General features: G+C 35.2%; 1 protein-coding gene across 1 annotated transcript in view; it reads right to left on the bottom strand.

Moving 5' to 3' along the window:
- The window catches only part of HTRA1 (HtrA serine peptidase 1), a 43,285-nt gene that overhangs the window by 24,374 nt on the left and 5,386 nt on the right, over positions 1 to 13,525 (bottom strand). The window contains exon 2 of the mRNA XM_007439067.4: positions 67 to 166. Coding sequence (XP_007439129.1) covers positions 67 to 166 — 100 coding nt within the window. The remainder of the gene's footprint in view (positions 1 to 66; positions 167 to 13,525) is intronic.

Raw genomic sequence — 13,525 nt, 5'->3', positions numbered from 1 at the left:
ATAACGTTATCGTCAAAATCCACAGAATGATCAGGACAAACAATGCAGTTTGAGTATCTCGTTTACCTGTGAAACAATTCTATATGAACAACAGCTGGTGCTATTTTCTCCACCACATCTGCAATAAAATTGTATTTATACCGCAAGCTGTTAGGATCTTCCTGACCTGGAGAGAGGAGAGAGAGAGAGGAAAAAAAAAACACTTGTCATAAAATATCACCATGACCTAAAGAGTTGCACACAAAATTGCAATTTGCCTATATTAAAGGGAGGAAGCAATTTTATTCCTGAGAAGTTATTTAGTTAGAACAATTATGAAGATAATAAAAACTGCAGTTACATTCATTAAAAAGTACTATATTGCAGACAGGATAGTGTAGGTTCTGGTTCAAAACATACTTGTCCAAATGAGCTACCAAAAGTATGAGATTATGATAATGGGAGAGGATTTCACATTAAAAAAAAAAAAAAGTCTTTTCCTCTGTAGTTTAAATCTTGATTGGTCAGAAATGTCACTTATTTTTAAAAGGCATTTTAAAGCTTGGCTATATAACCACATGTATGACTCAAGTGCTTCTCCCCGCATCATCCTCACCCTCACATTCTACCCAATAATAACAACAATATGTAGGCCATTTTCATGACTTTGCTACTTAGTATAATATAAAGGCATCTGAGTTTCAGCAGTGGCCCTTATTAATTACTATAATATAAAAATATATTATGCTTCTCCTGAACATGGAGTATAGTTTGCAGGGCTGTGCAAACTATTTAAATTCAAATGTTTTGAGTGTGAAACAGTTATTTCTAATTTGAAATTACCCTCATTGGAAGTACTCTGACACCATTCTGACTATACTGGAAGTATTTTGAGATTGAAATACTTCCAGTAAGATTGAAAACAGCCAGTTCTGAACTGTTTTGAATTTCAAATGTTTAGCACTCCTCTACCTGTATGAATCCACAAACTCTTTACAGATTATTAGTAAATAAAAATTTACTAATGATGCTCTAGAAGCAAATTGCCTACTTGTCTTTGGATATTAAAGGTTTAAGTTCAATGTTATATAGATCACATATAAAGTGGCACACATTAATTAATTAATTAATTTGTTAATTTATCCCACCCATATATACTTGTCTCAAATTAAACACTTTTGGCATTACTGATAAATCTACATTGAAAACTCTATACCTAGCCATCTAAGATATCATGTAATATTAAATGGAGGCTTCAGTGAAAAACTGGGCCCACACGATAGCACTTTCTCTAAAAATTCAGCAATATCCCCTATGTTACATTGAACTTAAACTTTTAATATCCAAAGACAAGTAGGCAATGATGGTTCTAGGAGACCATCATTAAATTTTACATCTCAAATAATGTAATTAGTGAGGACTATACAATAGAATTTACATACTGAATACAAGAACAAAACAAGCACAATCAGCTATATAGTAATTATGTAGGACTGATTCAGAATTTTGTAAATTTAAAGATTCACCACTGAGAACTGTGCAGATAGCAACCATATGCCCCTAGTTTTGAACTTGAGACCCATCTCCTATTTTCCATTTCCTTATTTAGGCTTATATTAATGCCGATATATGGCCTTCTTATATAAAGTGGTCAACAAGAGTTAATTGCCAACTTTCTGAATTCTAAGTAATTTCTTCCTTCATCATCACAAATCAATTAAATGAAAAAAAGTATCATGGGCTATGAAAATTTAACCTAAATATATCAACACTTAATAGTCTCCAATAACAAAAATGAGCAACTTTTTAATTGCACTCAATCTAAACACTATTTTATTACAAATAAAAATGCGCTAGGGAGGCTCCAACTGATACATGTACAGAGAAAATCCCCTACATACTCCCTACTTAAACAGGAAAAATCCCCAGCATATCATCTACTTGACTGTATCACTATAAGAAAAAACAGTGTAAGTCCCTACTAACAGCAAAAAAGAGAAAGGCTGACAAAGACGCTTGGCAGCAACTGATAATGGCAGCAAGAGCAAATGACTCAATGACCTTCTGGAGATTAGTTGCGCCAGTTCTGAACACTGAGTCACTCTATTTTGTATGACTCATCCCACTTGTCTTTTGGGAGGACCGTTTTTCTGAATTCTATTTGGGTGAAAACCTTCACTTAGTCTTAAGGGACTGACAGTGTGAGCAGTTTGCCCACTTGGCCACCTGTCTCAATTTCAGAAACAGCCAAATTAATCAGTCAGCTTAAGTCATGGAAAGCCCCAGGAGAAGACTTCCTACCACCTGAGTTGATTAAAAACCATTCAGAGTCCAATACTGGCCTCGCTATTGGCTCAAAACGGCCCTTATTTACTTATACTGAAAAATTAAACTAAATCTCACGAAGCAAGGTCTGCCCATTATTACCTTCATCTTTAAGAAAGGTAAGAAAGATCTGTTACCATCAGGAGCTGGCCACTCTCTGTAAAAATTACAACATAATAGTGCATTGATGATAATTCAAGGATGTAATAGAGATACAACTCAATGCTGATGGTTCTTATGATGCTGTAAGAAATAAACGTTTGGGTGGCAGGAGAAAAGATAAGAAAAGATAAATTAGAAGAAACCTCCCTCTGGGGGACCAATCAATATTCTACAGCTGATGATATACCATGAGAGATGGAAAATGGAGAATCTAGAAATAGGATATTTATGAGGATTAAGAGACTTTTCATGGATTTGTTGACTACTCAGTCAATCTCTGGTTGGAAAAAAAGTTGCAGCATTGTATGCGGTATTTTCTTTAGTGCAGAGTAGGAAGCTGAGGATATAGTAGCTGTCATATCACTACTCTGAAATACAGCTGTGAGATTCTGGAGGATAAAAATAGGTAGCTAAGTAGAAACTGAAGTCCAGGACATATAAGTCAGCCTTTTCACATGAAGAATTCATGCAAAGAAACAACAAGTCAGGTACAGCTGGGCTATCAATATACCAACAGGTAATTCTTCTGGTGCCATTTTCTGCTCAACCAATATTAAATTTTTATTTTATACAAACATTTAATAAGCAGACAAGCCATACTCACATGGCAACATAGCACTTCCAATATCCTTTCAAAATTCCAAAAACTCTGTCCAGGTTACACATCCCTGCTATTCATATAGGCATAAATCCAGGATATCAATTGAAGAAACAAAAATAATACACTTCCCCATACATTTTCCTACTTGTGATGTGCCTAGTGTATGTGTGTGTCTATGTATGCACATGTTACTATTGCTTGTAAAGTTACTCAGTTTTTATTGCTATTTTATCTTACTGGCTACTTAATGTGTGAGTTTGTTCTCTCTTTTGTTCTCCTTTTTTAAATTGCATTTTTGTTTTCTATTTATTAACCCTGCTCATGACCACTTTGCCTTCATGGTACTTTCCTGATTTGTGGTATACATTCTAACTAAGCTTCCTTTACTGTGGTTTTGAATAACTCTCAAGTATTCCAGACAGATTTTACTCTCTTAATTTCTCATGCAACTTCCTTTTTACCAATTCCCTCATTTTAGAGAAGTTTCCTCTTTTGAATCAAATGTGCTAATTTTTACTTATATAACATTTTTACTTACATATAGATCAGACTGAATAATTGTCTAGTCCTTCAGTCAATTCAACAATATTCATACCTTGTGTTTGGTCTAGGATGTCAGAATGAAATCACTGTTCTAGATCACAACTATTTAAGGCATTTAGAAATATCACCTATACATTGTGGCCAGAACATGAATCTCTCTAATTAGTGTAAGGATAATTAAGTCACTCATTACTCCATTACTTTAGATGTCAGCTGGATTTCATTTTTCATTTCAGATCTCATAATAATGGCCAATTCTACTACCTTCTGACAAGGTATGTCAAATTCTCTGCATAAACCAGTTATGTATACTGACTATAAAGCTATCAAATTGAACTTATATAAATGTGGAACATTTATATAAAGTTCAGTACAACCATTTTCAAAATTGGAATAATTATGAAGATTTCATTTTAAAAGAAATAAAAAGGAAGAAACACAAACATGAAATCTTTTTTGGATACTTGAAGGTATTCATAAAGAACACAGAGACCAGACAAAGAAGGATGCAAGCATGATTAATCAAAGGATTAGAAAGCTATAAAGAGCAAGAAATGAAATATTGTTCATATGAAGGGGGGGAGGCAAGAATTGATGCACCTGCTTTAAAAAACTAATACAATCTTAGACTATATTAAACAGTGATCTAGCTTCTCAATTGTTCCAGAAGGTAGGACTAAAATTAATTGATAGAAATTGTTGGAAAGTACAGTTTTCAGCTAAATTTTGGAAGACGTTTGGTAATAGGAACAGATTGCCTTAGGAGATGGTGGGTTAGATATATCAACTATACCCAGTGTATTTACATTCTCTTCTGTTCTCCTATAAAGTGGAGGGGGACAATGTTTTAGTTTTTGTTCTAAAAAATAATTTTGTAACCAATAATTAAAAACAATTTTAATGGAAAGCATTTTATCTTCTCCATCGAAAAGACAATGGGGCATTTATAATGGAATTCTGTGATCAGTTAAACCAACAGGCCAAAGAATCTTCATGGAATCTTCATTCATAGCTTAATCATAGCTCAGTCTTTTCATCAATGCAACACCATTTAACATTACATGCTTGTTAGATGGCATGTAACTATCTAGGTAACAAAAGTGAATGACAACTACTTAAATAGACTTCATAGTTATTTATTGATTTAGCATACTTCTACCCACTGCAATCACAAAACTCTTGGCAGTTTACAAGCAACACAGGCATTTAAATTACACATCCATGGTAGGAACTAAAATATATGCAATTCTAACCCCAGAAAACCAACAATATCATAAACAGTCAAATTGGGTGTTTTATCACTCACCAAGGCCCTTCAGAATAACTCAGTTTTCAGAAATTTCTGAAAGGTTAGGACAGTGGGAAGCAATCTAATTTCTAAAGGGATGCTGTTCCATAAAATAGGCACTGCTATTGAGAAGTACATTACATTTGTATACAAAAAACACTGCCAATACTTGAGACACATAATCACTAAGAATATTTGCAACTGCACTATTAAAAGTTAATTATTGAGAACACACAATGTTTTATATTTCATTTCTAATAACGCTGGGGAGGCCTAGGGCCTTTCTGCACTATTTATCAGATCCAAAAAAACCAAAACAGTATATTTAGGTATACCTTTCTCTTGGATATATGATGGTGAGAAGCACTGGGTTTTATTCTTCCCTCAGAGGTATTTTCTAGACAAAATGGACCTAAACATTGTTAATCACAGAATGCTCATTCAGGGAAGAATTCTTTCACATTATTGTGTAAAATATTTGACTTCAAGGAAATCTGGAACTGCCCTGTGTTTATTTAAATTTTGAGGAAAATTTGTTATTAGCCATTGTTATTAGGTACTTTGCATCTTCCAAAATTGAAATTCCAAAGAATGCCTTCAGGCCAGATTACTGTAAGACTGCATTAATGACCATGTCTTTGTAACTGGATGCCTGTTCGAATGGAAAACTGTTTCACTGTGGAGATGTAATCTGTTTTTATTACTTTGCATTTGCTCCTAAGAACTTCACAAAATTGTAGTGGCTTCTGGATTCTAGCTCTTATAACTATAGAGGAGACTTTACAATATAGTAATTGCTACAGTACTTTTGATCATAAAGATACTGCACTTTTTCCTTTCATTCACAATGACCAAGTTGAAAAGTTCTGAAACTGAATGAGACAAACAATATATGCTACTTGGGATCACCAAGCTGAGATGCTGCCAGGGTTATGCAGCACTAATACTAGAAAGGAAGAGCTAAGGTTTCTGCCCCTTTTCTTATTTGATGCTTGTTTTTAAAATATATTATTCTGCATTACATTTCTCCAGAAAGGGCACAAAACAGTTACAGTTAAAAAAAAAGAGTCCCAAAAGAAGTGCAATTATCTAAATGCAAACCATGATGATTCACCAAGGGCCATAAATGTATAGGGAAAGATGATATGAACATAATTATTCATGAATCAAATTATGTATGTACAGAAGACGTTCACTGATAAGGCTCTCAGAATGAATGAAGTGGCATGCTAACTGATACAAAACACTCTAAATTCATTGTGCCAATAACTTTAAAGGTAAGATTTATAGCTCTGTGCAATGTGACAGGCAGAATTTATGAATTAATCTGGTTCTACTGGAAAGGTAAGCTCTCAGAAAATAAATTCTGCTTATAAGAGGCATTCTCAAATGAAGGAGTAAGCATGTCTTTGGTTTATTCCCGAGCCACCATTATTAAAACAAATTAAGAATTCTGCACATTACAGGAAAAGCTTGAATAACTAAATAATTGCAACTTGTTAAAATAAAATACATGGCCTCAGACTCCAATGTCCTAAAATTATTGTTCTTCTTTTTCAGTGTTCCTTACCCATCTGATCTTCTCTTACTAGAAAAACAAGTTTCACTTCATGTGAAAATATGCATATTTTTCTTCCTTCTCTTCAGTTCCACTGAAGAAATTTTCATGAATGAGATAGAATTAAAATCTGAATCAGAAATTCAGAGTTCCTAGTCTAGTTTCTGGCTAGACTGGTTCTTTTAAAATATTTATTTTTTACAAAATAGAGAATGAAGTCATAATGTTGGTTCCATAAATCCTCATACAGGAAAGGCTTAGTTTTAAACAGGAAACCTTCTTCCCTGCTAAATTGTAAACCGCAGCCAGTGATGTATGAAACAGCCAACTATCTTATGATTATACAGACGCAAACTGCTACTTCAAAATATTATTTAGTATTTCTTACTAATATTTAGTAAGAAATAGAGTCTAAAGGTAGGTGTAGGCAATTCAGTAGTTCTAGAATCCATTCTCAATGGAATGTAACCACAGGTTTTCCAACCTCCCTTAAAAATGGTAATGACAAAGATGCCAGAAAGTTACATCAATGGAAGTATTTCAGAAACATTCACTGATCTTCAGAATCAATGAAGAAGAAACTTTTGTAATGAGACAGCAAGAAAAATAAATCAGGAAGTCTAGAGCCAAAAGACTAAATAACCCAGGGCTGACAGGTACATAATACATGGTGAAAAATGGGATTCCAGATCTTTCTACAGCAAATAAGCTTCAGAATCAAACATGTCTCTGAGATTCTGTTAGAAGCTTATTATATAGAGTAGCCTTAAGAAATCATGAGTGATACACATATTTAAGGATTTTATATTACCCATACTTTAACACAGATGTGGGGAACTTGCAGTGTTTCCAGATGATGTATGGAATTTGGGGCTGCTAGGATCATAGTTCAGTGATATAAGGAAGGCTACAGGGTTTCACCTCAAATTGAAAAATCTGATTAAGAGAAACCATGATAAGTAGGGTCAACCTAACAGTCAGACGGTAAGTTCACATTGAGAAAATGTCCTTATGGGTTGGCCAACAAAAGACATTACCGGCTTAATCTACTTCCAAGTTTTTTATAAAACTGAGTAGAATCAATGAACTGAATTGTCATTAAATGTTTTTCATTTGAGTACTTGAAAGAACCTGAACTTTAGAGGCTTACATAGTTATTAGGTATGACTTTAAATACAAATTATGTTTTTTTCCTAAAATAGGGCTATCATATGAAAATACTGATTCAGTTTAGCTGTAACACAGTAAGGGCAAGCTGCAGCCTGCATGCAATCCCTTAACCCTTTTTGAACCACTAAAATGTATTGGTAAACCACTAAAAATCAAGGCATCAAAGTGACTTTTATTTTGGGGGAAAGGCAGAAAGCTGTGTAACCTGGGGGTTCTCAAACTGTGACTCTTGACTCTCCCAAAGCATCATGAGCACCTGGGGTCAGAGTTAGACCTGACTGAAGAGCATTGTCAAAACACACTCCAGGTTTGGCTTCTGTATGTTTGGGGGCAAGCATGAGCAGTACTCTCACTTTGCCTGTGCAAGTCTACAGCAAGCAGTTACTGTACCACAAAGTTTGGGAACCCCTGTGAAATATCGATTATGATGTAATAATTTTCTTTCTTCACAGGTTCAAAAACAGGAAAGGAAAGGCAGAAGCAAAACTAAAAATATTGTAACAAAATGGTGCACATGTATCAGGCTTTATTTAAAGTTTTGACATTTATCTCTTAGAAAACAGGATGCAACTATTCAATTCAGTAAGTGGGCATCTGATGAGCTTTAATATTCAGTACATTAGACATTCTTGCTGTGGGTACAAAGGACCAGTTGTCTGTGGAAATTTTCAATGAATAAAAAGTCTGCTGTTCTAAATGCCTAAAATACTATTAATGTAATGGAAAATGAAAGCCTTATAAATTGAATATAAATTAAACTTCGTCAATTGTAGAAGGTCACATTTCAAAACAACGGTTCCCAGCAAACTAAGGTTAATTTACAATATTTTATTGCTTAAAACAGAGATTTTCAAACTGTGGGTTCAGACCCCCTGCAATTTAGGGGGGAATGCAATTAAAAAAAAAACTGTTCAGCACTGCACAAGCAGAATAACGGCCCTTTGAAACTTGCTCCATTGTTCCTCATTTTGCCTGCACAAGTCCCAGTGGGCAATTAGTTGCAGCATGCAAAGTCTGAGATCTCTGCAATGTAAGATCAAAATGTAATTTTTATTAAATATAGGTGATTTTACTTCTTGCCCAATCCTAACTCCAATTAAATCATTACTTTTGGTCACTGGATGGGGGGATAAAAATTTATTTATCACCTTAAGGGTCACAGTACTGCAAAGTTTGGGAACTCCTGGTTTAAACCATCATTTTCCAAAAACTGGTGATACATTTGTGGCAAGCTCATTTGAAGCTTATTTCTGACCCTATGGGTTCCCCCCCCCCCAAATTTGCCATTATGAGCTTTTGGTAATAAATCAACCACTCTGTGTAACATAAAAGCACATCAGCTATTAAATCAAACAACGTTTACATTTTTAATCTGAACAAAAAATACCGACCCACCTGCCCCCAAGGCTATGTGCCTGGATAAAAAGCAAATGGCTGTCAACTTGTAGCAACTTATGTCTCTGAGTAACAATTACTCTATTATTCTGATAATGATTACTGTATGTTATTACAGTATGTTATTGAAGAGCTCATCTGCATTTTATTTCTCATGGCATATTTATTTTTCTGATATCAAAGACAAATGTCTACTCAAACTCATACTCTGTCTGAGTCTGTATACCTGCCTTCAATATGCAGTTCTTGGAAGAGAACCTAACCTGCCAAAAGAGTTTTCTTCCATTCTTTTCCCTGCTCTCTGAAGACATTCCCATATATAATTTATGTTCTGCAATTTGCCCACTGTGAGTAAAACTTTTTTAGCATCATTAGCAACCAGCTCATCATTAATTAAATGCAGAGTTAAAAGCGGTACACTAAAACAAGAGGAAGGAAAAGGGGGAACAGTAGTAAGAAACTCTTTGCGGCTCATCATTGAGGATCTGTTTTAATAAACACTCCCAAGGGTGGGAAGCGGGAGCAAAGAAAAATGAGTCTTCCTCTGGCTCCAAAGTTCTATCTTGTGCAGCTATGTTATTAAGTAAACCATAGGAACATCTTAAGAAATCTTTCCAGGATGTCGATCATGTTTATCTGATTTTATCTTCAAAGGAACAACTGCAAGCTCAATTCAAAATATTATTAATTTTATAATAAAGCTCAAGCTCAGATACTTTGGTCACCTAATGCGAAGAGAGGACTCTTTGGAAAGGACCCTGATGCTGGGAAAGATCGAAGGCAAAAGGAGAAGAGGACGGCAGAGGATGAGATGGTTAGATAGCATCACTGAAGCAATGAGCATGAAACTGAGCAAACTCAGGGAGACAGCAAAGGACAGGAAGGCCTGGTGCGATATGGTTCATGGGGTCACGAAGACAACACAACAACAACTAAGTACGTTATGACTGTCCCAAATTTCTTAGTGGAATTCTTCTTTCTACCTGAACTTTTAATTGCATCAATTACTTCACTGCCAAAAGCATTTCACTCCAACTATTGTATCACACAAAGCAGAATTAAAATTATAACAATGTCCTTATTTCTCATATTGACTTCGTATTTTATCCCTTCAATATTAACAAAACGATTGGAAAATATATCACATTCCCTACCAGAGTCACTTTTTCTGTTAGGAACAAAAGTGGTGGTTCATTATAATTAAGGATAATTTGAAATGGCTTTTCAAAATATTAGCAAAATAGCTAATTAGCTAATTAGCAAGCAAGCCTATTTTTCTGTGCAAATCGATAGATTACACTTAACCTTCTGGCTTGTATGAAAGAAGAAATGGAGCTGCATTATGTAACTTTTGCCTCTCTTCACCAACAAGCATCTCACCATCAGTTTATCCGACAGCTGCATCTTCTTTTGCCATTTTTGTGACAATAATATAATGAACTCTCATTGTTTCACACTCTTAGTTCAACTGAGTGGAATAAGAAAATTGCAATTTGTACCTGAGTTCTCCTGACCATGAGAGTTATTAAATCATGGGTGCTCCATCAATGAAGATTTTCAAGCAAAGGTTGGACATTTGTCTGCTACCAATCAGGATTCCTGCCCTAAGCAGCGAGTTGGCCTAGGTCCTTTCCAACCTTAAGATACTATAAAATTCTTTAGCTTGTAAAATGACTTAAAGTGCAAAAGTCATAATATAGTCATTCTGGATATTCTCTTGCTGAAGGCTTGCCAAAGTTAAGTTTGCTTTTTTTATATATAAATGGTAAGGTCTACTATTGACATTGTAGTTATAAACAAAGTTAAATTATATGATGCTAATATTTTCATAACTTTGCTTTGTTTTATAGTTCAGACAAGAGGATCAGCTGATCACTAAAGACTGGTCAGAGGTGTGGTTACACATGCCAAGACATGAAAAACATGTGTTTGTAGTTCCAGAAATAATTAATCTCCTAATACACTCAAGCATGATTAGTCAAAAGAACAAACAGAATAGACTGGGCATACCCACCTGGAATACATTATCTGAACCACAAATTAAGCAGCCACATTTTATGTTAATATGTTGTGCAAAACAAATTCACGTTATTAGTTTATGGTCAGTGCATTGTGCAAATCTAGACAGTTGTTTTAATTCAGTAAATCATGATTATGTTAACTACGAGTAACAGAACAATGACTGGATAGGAGCAAAAGAGCCCTTGCAAAATTTTACTGAATCAGAGATTACCAGGTACTTATCCTATCATTCTCTGGGAAAGATGGGCAGCATATAAATTTAATAAGAAATAATAAATAAATAAAATCATTCTACTTTTGAAGAGGAATAAACAAAGTTAATGCTAGAATTTATCCTTGAACTATTTCAAATTTAGAAGCACAGTTACATACCATTCCAGTGACAACAAAAAATAGGGGGCAAGTCAAGAAACCACTATAGATGCAAAGAGAGATTTTGACTGAGAATTAAAAGAGACATGTATAAAAATGGAAATTGAAGATAGTGTAATTGCCAAGAAAGTATACCAGCAAGTAATTAATATCTGCAGAAAGAAAGTCAGAAAGGCTGAAATACAAAAGGACTTTAAGCTAAAACCAACCAAAAGAGTTTTGGAGGCTATTCCAATAGTAAGAGGAAAAAAAAACCACACACACACAGGAAAGTAGTAAGAGAAAAAAATAGTAGGAAATGCTACTTGGAAGAGATGGTAGGATGACAGGGAGAGGGCAGACCTCCTCAACTAGTACTTTGCTTCAGTCTTCTCTCCAAAGGGGAACTCTGTTCAAATGTTCAACTCTGTTCTCTCTAAGGAGAACTGACACAAAGAGGAAATGGCAAATAATAATAATAATAACAACAACAACAACAACAACAACCACCACCACCACCACCACCACCACCACCACCACCACCACCAGGCAGTTGGCTATCATAAATCAGTTGAAGTCTCCAAGGCCAGATCAATTACATCCACAAGTCTTGAAGGGGCTTGTGGATGCCACCTCAAAGCCAAATTTCTGTGATCTTTCAGAAATCATGGAAGATGACCGTAGTGTCAAGAAACTAGAGAAAGGCAAGTATTATAACTATAGATGTAACACTAGACGAGATCATTAAGCAGTTAATTTGTGAGAATTTAGAAAACAGTATGCTGCATAGCAAGAGCCAACACTGATTTATCAAGAATAAGTCATGCCAAAATAACCTGGTTTTGATAGACAAGGAATGCAATGAACCCAGTTTACCTTGATTTCAGCAAGGCATAGTGGAAAGAAACCAGCAAGATAAAATACATCAAGTACAAATGCAAGTCCTTCCTTAGGCTAGGAAAAAAGAAAACAGCAAGTCCTTCCTTAGGATAGGGGGGAAAAGGGTGAGAGTAAAGGATGGAAGAGACCACACTGGGCAGCGATACATGGTCTGGGTATCTTGGTGGATTGTAAACTGAGCATAAGCCAAATGTGAGATGAAGTTGCAAAAACAAGCAAGCAAACAAACAAACCAGCATATGGAATCCTGATAGTGTCAAGAACAACAGAAATCACTATTGGTCAAACCTCACCTAGAAATATTGTGTTCAATTCTGGGCAAAGCAGTTTTGGAAAGTAACTGACAAACTGGAGCACATCCAGATGATAGCAACCCAAACACTAAAGGCTTTGAATGAAAAAACTTACAAGAATCAGTCTGAGATGCTGTGCAAATTTACCACCAGAAGAGAAGCCTGTAAGGATACTTGATTGCTGTCATTTAGAAGACAGTACAGACCTGTTCCGTACTGTTCCAGATGAAAAGTCAAGAAACAATGGGTCTAAATTTCAAGGAGACAGATTCCAACTGGACATCATGAAAAAAATGTTAATGGTAAAAGCTGTTCGACAATGGAACAGACTGCCTCAGGAGGTTACAGACTCTCCTTTGCTGGGAGTATTTAAGCAGAGACTGAACAGACATCTCTGAGATACCGTATTAGTGGATTCTTGCACCAAATGATTTCCAAGTGCATTTCATCCCTTACATTCTATTATGTTTTAAACTCTGATTCAACTTATTGTTTAGCATAGTCTTATATAAAGCTAATGACTCTTCTCTATTTTTCTGCAGTTATTTTTGCTGCATCAGGATGAGATCTGTTTTTCCAGCCCTTTCCTACTGACACGCAGACAAAGCACCAGCCAAAGGAAATGCACGCCTATATTCTCCAGAAGTTCCTTATTAGCCAATAACCAAAACACACACTTTCCAATCAAAGGAGTAAAGTAGCTCAGGAAAAATAAAAATGTGTGGAAACCCAGTCAGGAAATCTAGGAATTGGGTAACTGGGTCAAAAATTTATTTCAAAAAGTTAAATACCACTCTGTCTAACTTGATCAAGTAATTTACATCATAGCTGGGAGGAATGGGAGGAGAAGAATATCACCAACACTCTGAAGAATTCAGAAAACATCTGAAGATTGGACTGTAAATAGAAATCAGCTAATGAAAGTTATAACATATAAG

This window comes from Python bivittatus, unplaced genomic scaffold (assembly GCF_059951505.1).
Source record: "Python bivittatus isolate LINGU-HERP-01145 unplaced genomic scaffold, Pbiv_v1 ctg000980_np1212, whole genome shotgun sequence".
Classification (NCBI taxonomy): domain Eukaryota; kingdom Metazoa; phylum Chordata; class Lepidosauria; order Squamata; family Pythonidae; genus Python; species Python bivittatus.
Note: the sequence above shows the minus strand (reverse complement) of the source record. Positions and strands in the feature narration are given on the sequence as shown.